The 20,120-nt window shown below is 40.5% G+C and overlaps 1 protein-coding gene across 5 annotated transcripts in view; it reads left to right on the forward strand.

Moving 5' to 3' along the window:
- The window catches only part of FERMT2 (FERM domain containing kindlin 2), a 95,076-nt gene that overhangs the window by 40,843 nt on the left and 34,113 nt on the right, over positions 1-20,120 (forward strand). For all 5 annotated transcript variants that reach the window (XM_032179793.2, XM_032179795.2, XM_032179796.2 and 2 more), the window contains exon 4: positions 18,220-18,354. In XM_032179793.2, coding sequence (XP_032035684.1) covers positions 18,220-18,354 — 135 coding nt within the window. The remainder of the gene's footprint in view (positions 1-18,219; positions 18,355-20,120) is intronic.

Below are 20,120 nucleotides of genomic sequence, written 5' to 3' on the forward strand. Positions count from 1 at the left end.
AGTTTGCCAGCCCCGGAATTACATTATGGGAAACATTAGCGGTTTATTTATTTTTTTTTTCACCACTGAAACTGAACACTGAAGTGACAGTATATAACTCTTCCCAGGAATAATTAGGGTTTTTTCTGTTAATTATTTTAGATTACTTGATTTTCAACCCAAGTTATTAAATATTTCCCCTTAATTAATTTAACTCTCTTGTATCTACTCTTGTGGCTTGTGCTTACTTACTGTATGAGCAGTAGAATCAAAACTAAGAAAGATGAGGACATTTCCATTGCTACCAAAATATATTGTTACCTAAGGTTGCCAAGTAAATGTGAAGGGTGTGCCAAACACTGAAAAAGGACAGTGAGGTAAGACCAGCAGAACACTATTGAAAGGGAAATACCTACTTTGGCTGAACACTGACATCATTTCCAAGCTTTTTATTTGGTAAAAATTATCTTTATCATTTAAGTCTTGAGAAAATGCTTCTGTGTAATAATTTTTTTCTTCCAAAAACGCACTTTCAGATCAGTGCTTCTGTGTAATAATTAAATGAAGTTTTTGTTGCATTTTCCTTTTCTTTTGGACAGAAAGACTGTTGTCAAAGAACATCATTTTTTTTTTTAATGTAACGTATTCTGGCACGCAGGCTTCACAAATGAAGAGCCTTCTTAAGAGGAAATGAAACTTTTTCTCCCAAAATCTGACAATGAACAGAGAGCTACTATAAAATAACATTTTGTGTTTAGAGCTTGTTACCATTCTGTGTTATCAATAGGACATGTCATTTGGGTCTTTCCGCATTAGATACATGCTAATTCATTCCTATTTTTTCTCTTTCTGTTCTAGCTTTGTGAAGAAGAATCTATTTGTTAGGGATAGAGAAGCACAAAATGCTGGTGGAACAGAACTCAGATTGACTAAAGCTCAGTTGTGTTTAAAAAATTTTTGTAATTATAAAAGTGATTTAGGTAAATTAAGCTGTACATAAGGACTCTGTACAAAAGCTTTTAGTGGTAACAATAAAGATTGGATTTTTATTTATTTTATTTATTTTTGAGATGGAGTCTCTGTCACCAGGCTGGAGTGCAGTGGTGCAATCTTGGCTCACTGCAAGCTCTGCCTCCCGGGTTCACGCCATTCTCCTGCCTCAGCCTCCCGAGTAGCTGGGACTACAGGCGCGCTCCACCACGCCCACTTAATTTTTGTATTTTTAGTAGAGACATGGTTTCACCATGTTGGCCAGGATGGTCTTGATCCCTTGACCTTGTGATCCACCCACCTTGGCCTCCCAAAGTGCTGGGTTAACAGGCATGAGGGATTTTTAAATAAAGATGAAAAGGAAATGAAGAATCACTTAAACTACTTTTTTGTACTGCAACTGCCACCTCCCAGGTTCAAGCAGTTCTCCTGGCACAGCCTCCTGAGTAGCTGGGATTACAGGTGCACGCCACCACACCCGGCTAATTTTTTTTTTTTTTTTTGAAACGGAGTCTCGCTGTGTGGCCCAGGCTGGAGCGCAGTGGTGCAATCTCGGCTCACTGCAAGCTCCGCCTCCCGGGTTCACACCATTCTCCTACCTCAGCCTCCCGAGTAGCTGGGACTACAGGCGCCCGCCACTATGCCCGGCTAATTTTTTGTATTTTTAGTAGAGACAGGGTTTCACCGTGGTCTGGATCTCCTGACCTCGTGATCCGCCCACCTCGGCCTCCCAAAGTGCTGGGATTACCGGCATGAGCCACTGCGCCCGTCCCGCACCCAGCTAATTTTTGTATTTTTAGCAGAGGTGGAATTTCGCCATGTTGGCCAGGCTGGTCCTGGACTCCTGACCTCAAGTGATCTACCTGCCTCAGCCTCCCAAAGTGCTGGGATTATAGGCATTAGCCACCATGCCCAGTCAGAAATCTAGATTTAACAGTGCCTTAGACGAATAAGAGCCTTCTTTTTCACATAAGGAGTTAGTTGAGAAAATGAAGTGGTTGCTGGAACTGGATTCGTTGTTCAATTGTGTCTTCAAGGACAAGCTCTTTCCATCCCTCAGTTCCTCACCCCTCAGCATGTCAGGCTGGCCTCACGATTGTAAGATGCTTCCTAGAGCTCCAGGCATACGTGAGTTGAGTTGCCCTCATCCGAAATTTGAAATGCTCCAAAATTCTAAACTTTTTGACTGCCAATGTGACATTCAAAGGAAATGCTCATTGGAGCATTTCAGTCAGGTTAGGGGTGCTCAACCTATAGCTGCATTCAGGAGGCACCTCTCTCTTCCACCTCTCTCTCTTCCACACCTGTGTCCTAACAGCAAAGCAAAACATCCCAGAAGCCCCCCTCACATCCTCCTGGCCCACCTTGGGCCATATGGCTTCCCTTAGCTGCAAGGGAGACTGGGAAAACATGAATATGACTTGACTTTTCCAGTTTCCTTATACTAGCCGCAAGCAGGAGGGCTGAGAAATGGCAGGTCAGTTAGCCCATCAGCAGACCTGCCACATGCCCTTTTACATATCTAGTCAGTCAAACCGAGCAATAGAGCCAGGAGTTTAAAGAAATAAAAAATGAAATTTTTATTAAGGAGAGGACCCAAGGGGCGTCTTATAAGCTGTGTCCTTTAATTTTATTTATCCTTTTGATCAGCTTTGTTAAGGTATAATTTAAGGTAAAATAATCATAATGGCAAAGTTCAGTGCATTTTGACCAGTGGACCACCAGCAAGATGTAGGACAGTTCCCTCATGCCCTTCTGCTGGCAGTCCTCTTTACCCTTCTGACCTCTGCCAACCACTTAGCTGCCTTCTGCCACTATAGTCTTGCCTTTTCTAAAATGTTATATAAATGGAATCCTACAGTATTTGGTCTTTTCTGTATGGCTTCTTCCACTTAGCGTAATGCTTCTGACCTTCATCCATGTTCTGTGTTATCAACTCCATCTTATTACTGAGTAGTACTCTGTTGTATGGATATACCATAATTTGTTTATCCACTCACCAGTCGAAGGGCTGGGCCCATTATTTTTGAAAAAGGCTTCTATGACCATTCACTTACAGGTCTTTGTGGGAACATAGGTATTTAATCAAGAGCAATAAAAACTACAGTAGGTTTCTGGGTCATATGGTAAGTGGATGGTTCACCTTGTAATAAACAGTCAAATTATTTTCCAAAGTGGCTGTACTATTTTGCATTCTGCCGGGCAGTACTTGAGAGTTCCAGTTGCTCTGTGTCCTTGAAACATTTTTCAGTTTGGGGTATTCTAGCAGGTGTGAGAGCCTATCTCCTTGTGGCTTTAATTCGCATTACCCTAGTGACTAATGATGTTGAGCGTCTATTCATGTGCTTAATTGCCACCCATATAATGGTGAGGTGTCTGTTTGAGTCCTTCGCCTGCCGTCTTTTAAATTAGGCTGTCATCTGATTGTGTTGTAAGCATTCTTTGCATATCCCAGATACAGAAATTTTATTGGATATGTTTTGCAAATATTTTCTCACAATCTGTGGCTTACCATTTCATTAACAGTGTTTTCTAAGAGCAAACGTTTTCATTTTGGTGAAGACCAATTTATGATCTCTGTTGTCCCATTTCTTTTCTGTTTCCCTCCTTTCTAGTAGATTAAGGGGTTTTTGGTGGGGTTTTTTTGGGGGGAGGGGTAGTTTTGATTACATTCATCTCCACTTGTGAATTACTAGCTATTACGACCTTCGTTTTGCTATTTTAATAGTTGCTCTAGGGTTTACAGTATATGACTTTAACTTCTTCAGCCTACCTTCAAATAACATACTACTTCACACATAGTATAATAACCTTACAGCAGTTTAGTTTCATTTCTCCCTTCCTGTCCTTTTTGTGTCATGTATTTTACTCCTATATATGCTAAACCCCACAGTACATTATTTTCCCCCTAAAGCAATGAAGTATTTAAAAATGAGCAAAATGGCCGGGCGCAGTGGCTCACGCCTGTAATCCCAGCACTTTGGGAGGCCGAGACGGGCGGATCACGAGGTCAGGAGATCGAGACCATCCTGGCTAACATGGTGAAACCCTGTCTCTACTAAAAATACAAAAAATTAGCCGGGCGTAGTGGTGGGTGCCTATAGTCCCAGCTACTCGGGAGGCTGAGGCAGGAGAATAGCGTGAACCCGGGAGGCAGAGCTTGCAGTGAGCCGAGATTGCACCACTGCACTCCAGCCTGGGCGACAGAGCCAGACTCCGTCTCAAAAAAAAAAATTAAAAAAAAAAAAAATGAGCAAAATGGTCTTTCATATCACATATTTACTGTTTTTCAGTGCTCTTTATAAGTATCCTTTCCATGCAGTCTCCTTTTTCTTCTACCTGAAGAACTTCATATGCCTCTCTTTATAGTGCAAGTCTACTGGTTATGAAGTTTTGACCTTTTGTTTATAAAAGTTTTTGTTTGGTCCAGGCACAGTGGCTCATGCCTACGTGTAGTCCCAGCACTTTGGGAGGCCGAAGATCACGTGAGCCCAGGGGTTCAAGACCAGCCTGGGCAACATGGCGAAACCCCATCTCCAAAAAAATACCAAAAAATTAGCTGGGCATGGTGGCATGCACCTGTAGTTCCCGCTGCTCAGGAGGTTAAGCGGGGAGGATCACTTGAGCCTGGGAGGCAAAGGTTGTAGTGAGTCGAGATTGTATGACTGTACCCCAACTTGGGCAACTGAGGGAGACCCTGTCTCAAAAAAAATTTTTTTTTATTTTGCCTTCATTTTTGAAAGAGACTGCAGCTGAGAGAAGAAGTCTAAACCCCGCCCCACCACCACCACCAATAATTGATGTCCCTCAGTTGTCTTCTGGTCTGCATAATTTCAGAGAAGTCTGTTATTGTTCCTCTGTATGTTTTCTGTCTGCCTTGGAAGATTTTATCTTTACCTTGGTTATCAGCAATTTGATTATGATGTGTCCTGAAATAGTTTTTTTAAGATTTATTCATATTTTCGAGTCCATTGATCTTTCTGCTGCTAATCTGCTGTTAATCCCATCCAATGCCTTTTTCATTTGAGATGTATTTTTCATCACTAGTTTGATTTTGGCTTCATTTTTATATAGATTTTTCATTTTTCTCTTTATTATGTGTGTTTTCCTCTAGTTTCTTAAACATATGTAATATCTTTATATAGCTATTTCGGTATTTTTTATCTATCATCTGACTTATTTGTGCTTCCCCACCCCCACCCTTTACTCCTGGCTATGTGTCATTATGCGTCATAGTGGCTGGATTTTTTTGTATTGAGTAGTCTTGAATTTTTTTCTGATCACCAAATTACTTGGAATTAGTTGGATTCTTTTGCTTTGAAGCTTTATTAGGGTAGACCAGAGGCAACATTAGCCTTAGGACTAATTTAGCCTCATTACTGAGGTCATAGTCTTCTGGGGATTCTTCTCCCTACTCTGTGTAGAGGTCTTTCTGCTCTCCTTGACAGGAACATTAACTCTTTTAGCCATCGGTTCTTTCCACAGTCTCTGGTAGCTAGACTCCAGGAAACACCTCTGTAGACCTCCAGAGCACCCTCTGTGGAGCTCCCTTCTCTGCTGTCCCCTGCCCTACACATTCTAGCCACCTTGTCATCCCTGAATGCCATCCCAGATCTCTCAACTCTGCAAGACCAGGCCCCATGCGCCCCTCCCCTGCCCATAGGCAGTAAGCTGGTGCACTCAGTTCATCCTTTTGGTCTTTCTTTTGTGCATCTAGTTGCCTAATGTCTGAAAGTGTTTCTTTTTCTTTTCCTTTATTTCGTATTGTTTAAATAAAACAGGAGAGTAAATCAAGTTCCTGTTACCCCAACTTACTTGAAATCCTTCATTCTTAATTTTTCCTAGATTTTCTTCTAGCTTTGCATCTTTCTTAGAAAGCCATCATATGCTCATTGAAGCATTACGTATAGTAACAAAACCATTTCTTTAACCAAAATTTTAAACTGAACATGCTCAAGGCTGAACTCATGGTATTCCTTTCCAAATCTCTGTGCTCCCTCTTCCCTCCTTTCCGCCCTTCCCCCAAGCAATCACCATAGTAGTAAAAGGCTCTTCCATCCCAGGTACTCATACCAGATACACGGGAGAAATCCTTAGCATTGCCCTCTTCCTCACCTACACATCTCATCACCTCAGAATGTTCGTTTTGCCTCGAGGGATATGTCTTCAGTCTTTCCACTTCTCTCCATCTCCACCCTCCACTGCTCCGGTAGTCCATTAGCCACCACCTCTTCCTGCTCCAGGAGCCTCCTAAGCAGTCTCCTTCATCCATTCTTGTTCTTTCCAATGCATTCTTTATTCAGTAAGCAGAAAGATTTTTGAAATTATTTTTTAATCAAAGCAATAAATGCTGAATTAAAGTAAAAAAGGCTTATACCATGAAACTACTTTCTTGCCCGATTTCTCCCCAGTGCTTGCTTGCATTCCCTACCACTTTCTACTCTTTTACTGTTTCTGGCTTTTATTTTCATAATTCTAAATACTTGCTTATACTGTCACTTCCTGATTTATCAATTTTAGGTATCTGTTGATGTTTTTCCACTTAACCCTTTTCTTTTCTTTTTTTTTTTTTTTGAGATGGAGTCTCACTCTGTCCCCCAGGCTGGAGTGCAGTGGCGCAATCTTGGCTTACTGAAACCTCCGCCTCTCCGGTTCAAGTGATTCTCCTGCCTCAGCCTCCCGAGTAGCTGGGATTACAAGCGCACGCCACCACACCCAGCTAATTTTGTATTTTTAGTAGAGACGAGGTTTCACCATGTTGGTCAGGCTGGTCTTGAACACCTGACCTCAAGTGATCCACCTGCCCCGGCCTCCCAAAGTCCTGGGGATTGCAGGCATGAGCCACCTCACCTGGCCTCAACCCTTTCTTCTTTATTATAACTATTACAATTTTTGGCTGAATCACTGTCATTGTTTACATTAACAAAGCAGACATTTTTACTTCCTGAGCCAAAATGTGTATTTTTACCTTTCCTATCTCATATGCCTTTTTTTTTTTTTTCCTCCTTTTAGAGATTGGGTCTCACCATATTTCCCAGGCTGGTTTGTTTCTTTCTTTCTTTCATTCTTTCCTTCTTTCTTTTTTTTTTTGAAAGAGGTCTTGCTCTTTCACCCAGGCTGGAGTGCAGTGGTGCAATCTCGGCTCACTGCAACCTCCGCCTCCCAGGTTCAAGCGATTCTCATGCCTCAGCCTCCTGAGTAGCTGGGATTACAGGCACATGCCACCATGCCTGGCTAATTTTTGTTTTTTTGTTTGTTTTTTCTGAGACAGAGTCTTTATCTGTCACCCAAGCTGGAGTACAATGGTGCGATCTTGGCTCGCTGCAACCTCCGCCTCCCAGGTTCAAGCAATTCTCCTGTCTCAGCCTCCGGAGTAGCTGGGATTATAGGTGCGTGCCACCATGCCCAGCTAATTTTTTTATTTTTAGTGGAGGCAGGGTCTCACCACGTTAGCCAGGCTGGTCTTGAACTCCAGACCTTAGGTGATCCGTCCACATTGGCCTCCCAAAGTGCTGAAATTACAGGCATGAGCCACCATGCCCAGCTTACTTTTTGTATTTTTGGTAGAGATGAAGTTTCACTATGTTGGCCAGGCTGGTCTCAAACTCTTGACCACAGGTGATCCACCCACCTCGGCCTCCCAAAGCGCTGGGATTACAGGCGCCAGGCTGGTTTCTAACTCCTGGTGGCTCAAGCAATTTTCCCATCTTTGCTTCCCAAAGTGTCGTATATCTTTTTTATCATCTGCTGCTTTTGCAACATGTATCTGTTGCTGATTCGTTTACTTTCTGTTATTCTCCTTAATTTTCAACATGATCAAATACATTTTCGGATTATAGTCTCCCCACTTTTCTTTTTTTCTTCCTAGACATCCTCTTGCACTCTAGGGTGGATATTTTCTTGGCCAAGTTGTACAGTCACAGCCCTAGGATTTACCTTCAGCATTATCTTCTCTCTTGTATTTGATCTTTGATTTCAATCAGTGTTCACTGATTTCAACACTGATTTCCTCAGTGTTGATTTGCTCTCTTATTTTGGTAGAATATATTCTCCATCAGGGTAGTAAGAAAAAGGTGAATAGGATGTAAATTTTTGAGATACTATATTTGTCTTTATTCTGCCCTTTGATAGAATTGTTGGATCAAAAATTATTTTTCTCTCAGAATTTGGAAGTCATTGTTAAATTATCTTTTGGCTTTCAATGTTGCTATTAATAGTCCTGGTAGTGTTTTCTTTTCTTTTCGTTTCTTAGGAGACAGGGTCTTGCTCTGTTGCCCAGGCTGGACTGCAGTGGCACAATCACAGCTCACTCTAATCTCTAACTCCTGGGCTCAAGCAATCTTTCTGCTTCAGCTTCTTGAGTAGCTGGGACTACAGGTGTGCACCACCATGCATGCCTGAATTTTTAATTTTTTGTAGAGATGGGGTATCACTACTGGTCTTGAGCTCCTGACCTCAAGCAGCCCTCCCACCTTCGTCTCCCAAAGTGCTGAGATTACAGGCATGAGTCACCATGCCTGGCCTCCTAATAGTGTTCTTGATTTTTATTTTTAATCTTTTTTGTAGACTGCCTTTTCTCACTGGAAACTTTTAGGATGTTTTCTTTTCCCTGCCATTTTGAAATTTTGTAACAACATGCCCTGCCTGGTTAGGGTTTTATTTTCATTCATTGTGCGGAGACTTCTGACCAGGGGATATTTCTTGTATTTATGCGGAGTTGTTTCATAATATTATTTCCTTGATAATTTCCTCCTCTTTGTTTTCTCTGTTCTCTCTGTTACTGTTAGTCAGACATTGTTCTTGGATCGATCCACTTGCTTGACTTTATATTGGAATTTTTTTTTTTTTTGGTGGCTATCACATTTTAATTTTCAGTGTTTTGGGTTTGTTTTTTGTTTGTTTGTTTTTTGAGACAGAGTCTTGCTCTGGCATCCAGGCTGGAGTACAGTGGTGTGACCTCAGCTCACTGCAGCCTCTACCTCCTGGGTTCAAGTGATTCTCCTGCCTCAGCCTCCCAAGTAGCTGGGATTACAGACACTCACAGCCATGCCTGGCTCGTTTTTATATTTTTAGTAGAGACGGGGTTTCACCATGTTGCCCAGGCTGGTCTCGAATTCCTGACTTTGGGTAATCCACCCGCCTCGGCCTCCCAAAGTGCTGGGATTACAGGCATGAGCCACTGCGCCTGGCCAGTTTTCAGTGTTTTATATTTCTATCTGGATGTTTGTTATACAGGTATTCTTAAATATATTTAAGATTTGTGGACTTTATATAAGTTATACTTCAACAGAATAGTGAAAATAAATGGAAAGGACCCTTCCCCCTCCATTGTTAATATCTAAAGTCTCTTAATCTCTCTTTTTTTTTTTTTTTTTTTTTGAGACAGAGTTTTGCTGTTGTTGCCCAGGCTGGAGTGCAATGGTGCGATCTCGGCTCACTGCAACCTCCGCTTCCTAGGTTCAAGCAATTCTCTTGCCTCAGCCTCCCGAGTAACTGGGACTACAGGCGCACGCCATCATGCCCAGCTAATTTTTTGTATTTTTAGTAGAGACAGGGTTTCACCATGTTGGCCAGGCTGATCTTGAACTCCTGACCTCAAGTGATCCACCCACCTTGGCCTCCCAAAGTGCTGGGATTACAGGCGTGAGCCACTGCACCTGGCCTCATTGTTTTTTATCCTATTTATGTCATTGTCTTTTTCTCAGCCTCTTCATTAAGCACGTTGTGTTTTGTTCTCTGTAGTCTGCATTGTGTCTGTTTCTCGTAAGTTATTTTTCTTTTTGTTTGGTCTCTGTCTTTCCTGTTAGAAGGTTTGTTAGTGTTGCATTGCTGCCATAACAAATTACCATAAATTTAGCAGCCTGAAACAACACGAATTTATCTCATAGTCACTGTAGGTTAAAGGTGTGTACACGTGGCTCACCTGTGTTCTCTATGGACTCTTAAGTGGCTGAAGTTAAGGTGTCAGCAGGGCTGCGTTCCTTCCTGGAGGCACTGAGAATGAATTTTGCTTGGTAGAATTTGGTTCTTTGTGATTGTAAGACTAAGGTTCCCTCTGCCTTGTCTGCCAAGGGTCATTCTCAGCTCCTAGAGGCTCTCCACATTGCTTGTGGCCCCCTTCCTCTATCTTCAAAGCCAGTAACAGCAAGTCAAGGTCTTCTTTCTGTATTTATCTGACCACTCCTTCTGTCTCATCTCTCTTCTGCCTGCCTCTTCTGTTCCCAAAGCCTCATGTGATTACATTGGGCTCACCCAGATAACCCAGGTTAATCTCCCTAAAATCAGTTGATAAGTAATCTTAATTCATTTGCAAAAACTCCTCACAGCAGTACCTAGATGGGTGTTTGTGTAACCATGGGTAGGGATCTTAAACCTTCAGTATTCTGCTCACCACAGAAGCTTTTCTCAAGTGTCTAGTAATCATTGGCTGGCTGTTCTTATGTTTAATGCTGGGACGCTTTTTTTTTTTTTTTTTTTTTTTTTTTATAATGATTTTTTGTGTTTCCCACCTATGGGTAAACAAAAACACATCTTGATCCCTCTAAAAAAACCAACCGCCAGAAATGCAACTCCGCGGCTCAACCATACTCCGCCTCAGCCTCCCAATAGTGGAAGGCCACCCCCCACCCAGTAATTTTTTTTTTTTGACGGGGTTTCACCATGTTAGTCAGGATGGTCTCCATCTCCTGACCTCGTGATCCACCCGCCTTGGCTCCCAAAGTGCTAGGATTACAGGCATGAGCCACTGTGCCCGGCCTGGGGCAGTATCAGTACCTAATAGGAAGCTCTATATTGGATGGAGCTTAGCTCATCATCCCTCTGTAAGGTATTTAGACATATTGAGCAAGCCTTTTCAAACATCAGTATCTCAAAGATCTTTTCCCTAGGGCTATTCAGGTTCGTTTGTAAAGGATCCTAAAGGGTGTGTGTTTGTGGAGTAGGTTACCTGAGTTTAATTCAGTAATGGAACAGTAAAGGGATGTTGGGGCAGACTAAATTTTTTCAGGTCGTCTATCTGTTTTCTGTGCCTCAGTTTGATGATTAGAACAGTGAATCAGGGTGTTTCCCATTGGTACCTCGTTCTACAAACACCTTGGTTTTTATATTTCTCCAGTTTACAAAGTTACTGTTCCATCTGACTTCTGCCTCCCAAAACTTTTCTGAGATTTCTTATCCGGTATTTTCTTCCATTTTGGGGGCCCTTATAGGTTTGTGTTTTCTTTATGTTTTACATGATTTTGAAAAGGAGTGAAAATAAATGCACATATTCAATATACTTTTTTAACCAGAAACGCTTTATCTTCCCTGAGAACCCTTCTTTACCTCAGTTTCTCAATTCCTCACCCTCATGCTTTTTTATATGCATAGTATTTATATAGCCTGTGTAGATTAGACTAGATTCGTCTTCTGTTTAATAACATGCTAATTATAATGAACAGTAAATTTCATTGCTATCGCTGGGTGTAGTGGCTCAGGCCTGCATTCCCAGTATTTTGGGAGGCTGAGGCAGGAGGATTGCCTGAGCCCAGGAAGTCAAGGCTGCAGTGAGCTGTGATCACACTAACACTACTTCATTCCAGCCTGGGTGACAGTGAGCCCCTGTCTTAAAAGATCATTGCTATATATTCTGTTATAGAGGTTCTGGAGCACTGCTTTGTGTAGTGCCTCATAAATGCTAGCTTATCCTTATTGAAAGTAAAATTGAGCATAAATTAGTATAGGATTTTGGTATGGCCATTTTAAAGTTTTCATGTCTCACAGTCCTCTGGGTATGTTTTATTTTGGTATAAACCTTGTTTAATTACTTATGCCCTTCTCCAGCCCCACTCTTACACATTTAGAAATCTTAAACAGATTTCTAAATCTATTAATTACTTCTTGATACAAGGCATACAGTAAATCAATAAGCCCTAAATTCTCATGTCAATGAAATAATCAATATCTTAATGTGGAGAGTTAGGTTTACTTTGTTATTGTTGTAATGAAATGAAAACCACTTTTTCACACTTCATATGCAGCCATTGGCTACCAAGTTCCAATATGGAACTACTTACCATTAGAAAAATAAGAAGTCATTCTTGCTACCCTTCATTCTCTCCCTTCCCTAAGCTAGTGATTATCAAGAAGCTGGAAGCTAGGCGCAGTGGCTCACACCTGTAATCCCAGCACTTTGGGAGGTCGAGGCGGGCAGATCACTAGGTCAGGAGATTGAGACCATCCTGGCTAATACAGTGAAACCCTGTCTCTACTAAAAATACAAAAACTTAGCTGGGTGTGGTGGCAGGCACCCGCAATCCCAGCTACTCCGGAGGCTGAGGCAGGGGAATCGCTTGAACCCGGGAGGCAGAGGTTGCAGTGAGCTGAGATTGCGTCACTGCACTCCAGCCTGGGCGACAGAGCAAGACTCCATCTCAAAAAAAAAAAAAAAAAAAAAAAAAAACCTGGAATCAGAATTGCCTACAGAACTTCTATAAAACAAGGTGCTGGAGCCCTGAGCTACTGCAAAAATCTGGGGATATGGTCCCGGCATGTATTTTTAATATTATTATTATTGATTTTACAAGCAATTCTCATGGGCCCATCTAGTTAAGAACTGCTTTATCTACTTAAGACAGACAGAAAAGCTACTTAATAATATTCTTTTACTAATGTAAATATGCATATTAATATACATTTAATACTACCTGGTTTGTGAGCCAGACAGAAAATGACCTGGGAACAAAAATACATTTGAATCATGTAGTACCGTGACTCTCAAACCTGGGGGATATGCCAGAAACATTTGAACTTATTGAAATGTAATGCTTGCCTTACTGTCTCCCACTAAATAGTGCCTGTGGCGACTTTGTTAGAAGCATATCATATCTCAGGCATGAGATTTGTTATATAAGGATTTGTTACTTATCCTTCAATACTTTTTAGATTTTTCACCACATACTAGTACTTGATTTACTTTGGAGAAATGAATGGGTGGAGAGAGAGATTACCACCACCATCCTGCCTCCACTTAATGTTGAAGCAGTGTGGACAACTGCTTATTCAGAGGCTTGGAATTTTCTAATGCCTTTATTTTATCCCAGTATGGCCCCAATGGCATTTAAAGCTGAGGGTACATTGTGAATTAAAAGTAGAATTCATAAACCATTAGATCTCTTCACCTGTTAAATCTTACTCCTTTAAAAATAACTCTAGGAAGTAATGATGCAGTTGTATTAGATAAATCTTAGGTTCAAAGGATATACTTGAAATCACTTCTGAGTTTCTGAACCTACCTAATTATAGTAATTATTGCTAATCCGTGAAACCCCAAAAATTACATTTAAGGACAAGTGGGTTAACTTTATATCTTAAATATACAAGAATGAAGAAAATATTTGATTTTTAATTGTGTAACTTTAGCTGAAAAATGCTGTAGTATGTTTTTTAAAAAAAATCAGATATGCCTAGATGCTTTCAAGAAAGTGGCAGAATTTAAGGAGCAAGTATTTACTTGTTAACATGATTTCTGCTCTTTACTAGATGTACTTACCCCAAATTTATTAATAATTAAAGAGCAGTTATATTCACCTACTCTGTGGTCACATATTCGTTCAGGATAGTTCTTCTGTTAATTCCATTTTCAGGTTTCAGAAATCGATCAGAAAATAGCCTGTAAAATATAGGACAAAATAAAAACCTAGTTATGTCCCAGAGTGTTCTTTCTTTTTTTTTTTTTTTTTTTTTTGAGACAGAGTTGCACTCTCGTTGTCCAGGCTGGAGTGCAATGGCATGATCTCAGCTCACTGCATCCTCCGCCTCTTGGGTTCAAGTGATTCCCCTGCCTCAGCCTCCTGAGTAGCTGGGATTACAGGCATGTGCCACCATGCCCAGCTAATTTTGTATTTTTAGTAGAGACAGGGTTTCACCGTGTTGGCCAGGCTGGTTTCAAACTGCTGACCACAGGTGATCCACCCGTCTCGGCCTCCCAAAGTGCTGGGATTACAGGTGTGAGCCGTCGTGCCTGGCCGAGTGTTTCTAAGAGTAGCATTCAAATAACCAACAGAAAACCTGACCAAAACCCATATACTTATTACAGTAATTTATTTGGACTTTTTATTTAAACATGGACAATGTTTATATAAAAATTTTTTTTTAAAAAAGAAGGAAGTCCAGTATGGTGTGCAGTAATTGCTACCATGTTAATTTTTACATGCAAATTAACTTTGATTTGAAGAAATTTTACCGAAAAATGAGAAAAGGAAGAAAATATATATAAATTATTAAAAACACATGAGAAGATGTACGTTACTACTAATCAAAGACATAAAACAAGAACATATATCCATCTTGTTCCATCTTTGCCTTAAAATTATTATAACCTTTAATCCAGTAATTCTACTCTAGTGAATTCTGAAATAAAATACGGAAAAAGGTGGAGATAGATGTTTGTAGAATTATTGAATATTATTTATAATGGGCTCAGTATTAGAAGAATTATTAAATTATGATTTATTTACCTAGAATATTATGCAGTGGTTAAAATGATTTACTAGTCATATTTCATCTTTTATGAACACATTTTATTTTTTGCCCTGTCTTATGGTACTGAAAGAACACATTTTAAATGATTCAGTTATTTATATTTTTTTTTGGCGGGGTGGGGGGGTAACTTCCAAATTTCTACCATGGTGTGTGTGTGTGTTTTGTTTTGGAGATAGTTTTGCTCTGTCACCCAGGCTGGAGAGCAGTAGCCCAGTCACGGCTCACTGCAGCCTCTAGCCTCAGGCAGTCTTCCCACCTCAGCCTCCTGAGTAGCTGGGACTCTAGGTGTGCACCACTATGCCTGGCTAATTAAAAAAAAAAAAAAATTTGTTGGTAGAGAAAAGGTCTTCCTAGGTTGCCCAGGCTGGTCTTGAACTCCTGAGCTCAAGCAGTTCTCCCACTTTGGCCTCCCAAAGTGCTGGGATTACAGGCATGAGCCACTGTGCCAGGTCTCTGTTGTTAGCTGTTTTATAATTAGAGGAAAAACATTAAGACACAAATACTTACAAAGCATTTGTTATGTATCATTTAATTAATGCAACTACCTCCTGAGGCACTATTCTCATTTTAGATGAGGAAACTCAGACACTGACAGGCCGAGTAGCTTGCCCAGAGTCACACAGCTAATAAACAGTGGAACTAGGATTTGAATCTAGATAGTTTGGCTGTGTGCTTCCACCTTAAATTGTGCCTCATCAACTCTGTAGCAGCATGGTAGGATCCTAGTTTCAGGTCCCCTACAAACAAAAAGCTTTCTGAATTTGTAATATTGGGTTGAATCTAGTGGATGTCATTGGCTCCTAAAGCTGTAAACTGCCACATGTAAAATTTTGATTCAGTAATTAGCAATCTATAGCTTTACAAGTTTTGCAGTGATATGAATTGTGTTGTCTATTCTCTTCATACTCTGGCATATAGTGTAGTGCTGCCAGACATTGTGATACACAGTCACATGCTGCATAACAATATTTTGGTCAACGATGAACCACATATCCAGTGATAAGATTATAATGGAGTTGAAAATTTTCTATCTCCTTGTGATGATGGAGCTTTTGTAACATCATAGTGCAATTACTTTATTTTTTAAATAAATTATAAAAATAAGTACAGTGGCTCACGCCTATAATCCCATCAGGGAGGCCGAGGAGTTTGGACACTAGCCTGGGCATCGTGACAAGACCCCATCTCTACAAAAAAATAAAATGAAATTGCCTAAGGACACATTTCTCAGAACACATCCCCATCCTTAAGTGACGCATGACTATAGACCTATTCTTCTCCTTTCTGCGGCTTTTCTTTTTTATTGTTAATTTTTGGGTTCTTCGTCGTTTCACACTGTTTTTTAATTAACTTTATTGTAGTATAGTGTAATAGATACACAATAAACTGTATCCGTTTAAAGTGTGAAATTTGAGTTGTGACAGATATTTATACCTCTGAAACCACCACAATCAAGATTCAGAATATTTCTGTCACCTGTCAAACTTCAGCTACCAGCAAATTGATCTGCTTTCTGTTACTATGGCTTTGTTGGCATTTTCTGGAATTTTATGAATGGAATGACATATACTCTTTTCTAATTCATCTTCCACTTAATATAATAAATTTGAGAGTCATTCATTTTATTGCATGTGTCAATAGTTTGTTTCTTTTTACTGATTGGTGAGTTGTGTTCCATTGTCTAAGTAGTATACCATTGGTTTGCAAATATCACATTTTTGTTTATCCATCTGGGTTATTTTCAGTTTTGGCTTTTATGAATCAAGTTATTACAAATGTGCTTTTCATCTTCTTGGGTAAATAACTAGGGGTAGAATGTCTTGAGTTGTGTGGTACATGTATGTTTATACAGAATTGCCGAGCTGTTTTCAAAAAATTGTCTCATTTAATAGTCCCACCAGCTGCTTATGAGAGTTCAAGTTCCTCTTCACATCCTCACTGACACTGAGTAGTACGTCTTTTTAATGCTGGCCTCTCTGATGTATGGATACTGCTATCTCATTTTGGTTTTAATTTGTATTTCCCTGATGACTGATAATGTCAAGTATCTTTTCATGTGCTGCTTGGTCATATTTCTTTGATGAAGTGATTGTCCAGATCTTTAGTTCATTTGTCTTCTTGAGTTGTTTGGGCTCTTTATATGTTCAGAATACAAGTCTTTTGTCAGATATGTGTGCTGCAAATATGTTGTCCCACTATATGCTTGCCTTTTTGTTTTCTCAACAGTGTCTTAAAGAGTAGGTACGTCGGGTTTTTTTGTTTTGTTTTGTTTTAAATAAAGGGCAATTTTTTGTGGTTCCTTTTTTTGTGTGTCCTAAGAAATCTTTGTCGTCTTATGCTTTCTTCTAGTTTCATTATTTTGCCTGTTACATTTAGAGCAGTGGTCATTTAGAATTAATTTTTGCTATTGTTATAAGGGTTAATGGTCATATATATATATGAATCATTGTTCAGCACTTTGTTGGAAAGATTTTTCTTTCTCCTTGAATTGCCTTGATACCTTTGTCAAAAAATTCTGATCACCCATATGTAGGTCTGTTTTGGGGGCCCTCTTCTGTTTCATTCATCTGTACGTCTTATCATTTAGCCAGTAAGTGCAGTGTCTTGATTGATACAGCTTTATGATGTCTTAAAATCAGTTAGTGTAAGTCGTCCAATTTTGTTCTTTTTAAGAATGTCTTTGACTATTCTAGGATTGTTCTCATTTTCATATAAATTTTACAATCTGTCAACTTCTACAGAAAAGCGAAGTGGAATTTTGACTGGCATCTCATTAAATCTTTAGCTTAATTTGAGGAGAATTGACTTCTTAACAAAATTGAGTCTTGGAATTTGTGAACATGGTGTGCAGTATATATTATATGTGTGTGTTTACTTGGGTCATTTTTAATTTTGTTATTTTCATTTAACCATTTTCCTTGTTATCGGACTTCTCAAATGAAAATAGATCAGAAACTTGTAGCCATTTGATACAGGGCAGAATATTTGAATCAATTAAAATTGGAGATTTGGGGCCGGGCATGATGGCTCACGCCTGTAATCCCAGCACTTGAGAGGCTGAGGTGGGCAGATCACCTGAGGTCAGGAGTTCGAGACCAGCCTGATCAACATGGAGAAACCCTCTCTCTACTAAAAATACAAAATTAGCCAGGCGTGATGACACATGCCTGTAACCCCAGCTGCTCAGTAGGCTGAGGCAGGAGAATCGCTTGAACCTGGGAGGTGGAGGTTGCAGTGAACCGAGACCGCTCCCTTGCACTCCAGCCTGGGCAACAAGAGTGAAACTCCGTCTCAAAAAAAAAAAAAAAAAAAAAAAAGGATTTGGTAATGATTTAAAAGTATCATTACATTTACTTCATTTATCATGTGTACCTTATGACATACAGAATGAGTGAAGGACATATAATATAAATCTCAATTTTTCTTCCAGTTTTAGATAAAAAATAAATATATAAATAAGGGCTTCTAATACTTTCTTTCCGTACCCTAGTAGATTGTTATCTCCACTTTGAGGTCATTACATTTATTATATAGTTACGAATTAAGAATGCTTTGAGTAGTTTTTTTTAAGTGTCATAATCAGTGTTTTGCATGACATCAATGCCTGACACAACTCAGACAGACATACAGAAGGAAGTTACAAATTCTTGTCTTGAAACAATAAATTTACTAAGTGTAAAATGTTTAAATTTTCCTTTGTTCTAGTAAAACAATCTATTTTATTAACAGATATCAGACACCCCGAAGAACTTTCTCTCTTAAAGAAACCCAGAGATCCAACAAAGAAAAAAAAGAAGAAGCTAGACGACCAGTCTGAAGATGAGGCACTTGAATTAGAGGGGCCTCTTATCACTCCTGGATCAGGTAAGACTTTTACCAAGCAATGGACTCAAAGTAAGAACTGTGGACTGTGTACCTTTGTCTTTCTGGTGGTGGATAAATGGATCATGTAGGTCAGGAAGAGTGGTCAGGTTAAAAAACAAAATCTTCAATCAGCCAGGCGTGGTGGCACACGCCTGTAGTCCCAGCTACTCGGGAGGCTGAGGCACAAGAATCGCTTGAACCCGGGAGGCAGAGTTGCAGTGAGCCAAGATGGTGCCACTGCACTCCAGCCTGGGCAACAGAGCGAGACTCCATCTCAAAAAAACAAAAACTCTCCCTCAGCATTTTTCTGTGTCCTGAAATCACTATCCAGTGTCAGTTTCTCTCATGTGCAAATCATCATGTCAGGTGTTAATAGTTGAATCAATAAAGAGGAAGCCCAGTTCTCTTGTTCAGAGAGTCAAAAAGAAATAGTATCATAATTGGACTCAGGCAGAAATTGGAAATTTTTTAGTTTTTAGGTCATGAAAACCACCACTATTTAGTTAATGCATTATTCCTTAAAACCTTACTTAAGGCCGGGCGTGGTGGCTCATGCCTGTAATCCCAGTACTTTGGGAAGCCAAGGCAGGCGGATCACGAGGTCAGAGAGCGAGACCATCCTGGCTAACACAGTGAAACCCTGTCTGTACTAAAAATACCAAAAAAAAAAATTAGCTGGGCGTGGTGGCACGCGCCTGTAGTCCCATCTACTCGGGAGGGTGAGGCAGGAGAATCACCTGAACCCAAGAGGTGGGGGTTGCAGTGAGCTGAGATCGTGACACTGCACTCCAACTTGGGCAAGAAGAGCAAAACTCTATCTCAAAAAAACAAAAAAAAACAAACAAAAAACAGCACCAGGCCAGGCACTATGGCTCACGCCTGTAATCCCAGCACTTTGGGAGGCCAAGGCAGGCGGATCACATGAGGTCAGGTATTTGAGACCAGCCTGGCCAACGTGGTGAAACCCCATCTTGACTAAAAATACAAAAATTAGCTGGGCGTGGTGACGGGCACCTGTAATCTCAGCTACTTGGGAGGCTGAGGCAGGAGAATTGCTTGAACCCAGAAGGCAGAGGTTGCAGTGAGCCAACCTGGGTGACAACTCTGTCTCAAAAAAAAAAAAACAACAGCCTTCTCTCTGCATATTCTGGTTTCCTGGCCTTCCTACCTTTTTACCTTAAAAGTTTTGCTCCTTTGAGGAGCTTTCTTGGATACCCTTTCATTACTTTTCAAATCTGAATTAGGCATCCTTCTGTCATAAGTCAGCAGACTTTTCTGTTTGGTATTTTATACTGTGTTTTCTTCCTTGCTAATATGAGCTCACTGCATGAAGGGGCTATCTCACATGTATGACGGTAGTCCCATAAGATTAAAATACTGTCTTTTCTTTTTTTTTCAGACGGAGTCTCGCTCTGTCGCCCAGGCCAGAGTGCAGTGGCGGTGATCTCGGCTCACTGCAACCTCCACCTCCTGGGTTCAAGCGATTCTCCTGCCTCAGCCTCCTGAGTAGCTGAGATTACAGGCATGCACCACCACACCCGGCTAATTTTTTGTATTTTTAGTAGAGATGGGGTTTCACCATGTTGGTCAGGCTGGTCTCGAACTCCTGACCTCGTGATCAATCCACCCACCTTGGCCTCCCAAAGTGCTGGGATTACAGGCGTGAGCCACTCTGCCCGGCCTTTTTTTTTTTTTTTTTTTTTTTTGAGACACAGTCTCACTGTCACCCAGACTGGAGTGCAGTGGCGCAATCTCAGCTGTCTGCA

The sequence above is a fragment of the Hylobates moloch genome, unplaced genomic scaffold (genome assembly GCF_009828535.3).
Source record: "Hylobates moloch isolate HMO894 unplaced genomic scaffold, HMol_V3 SCAFFOLD_16, whole genome shotgun sequence".
Lineage (NCBI taxonomy): Eukaryota > Metazoa > Chordata > Mammalia > Primates > Hylobatidae > Hylobates > Hylobates moloch.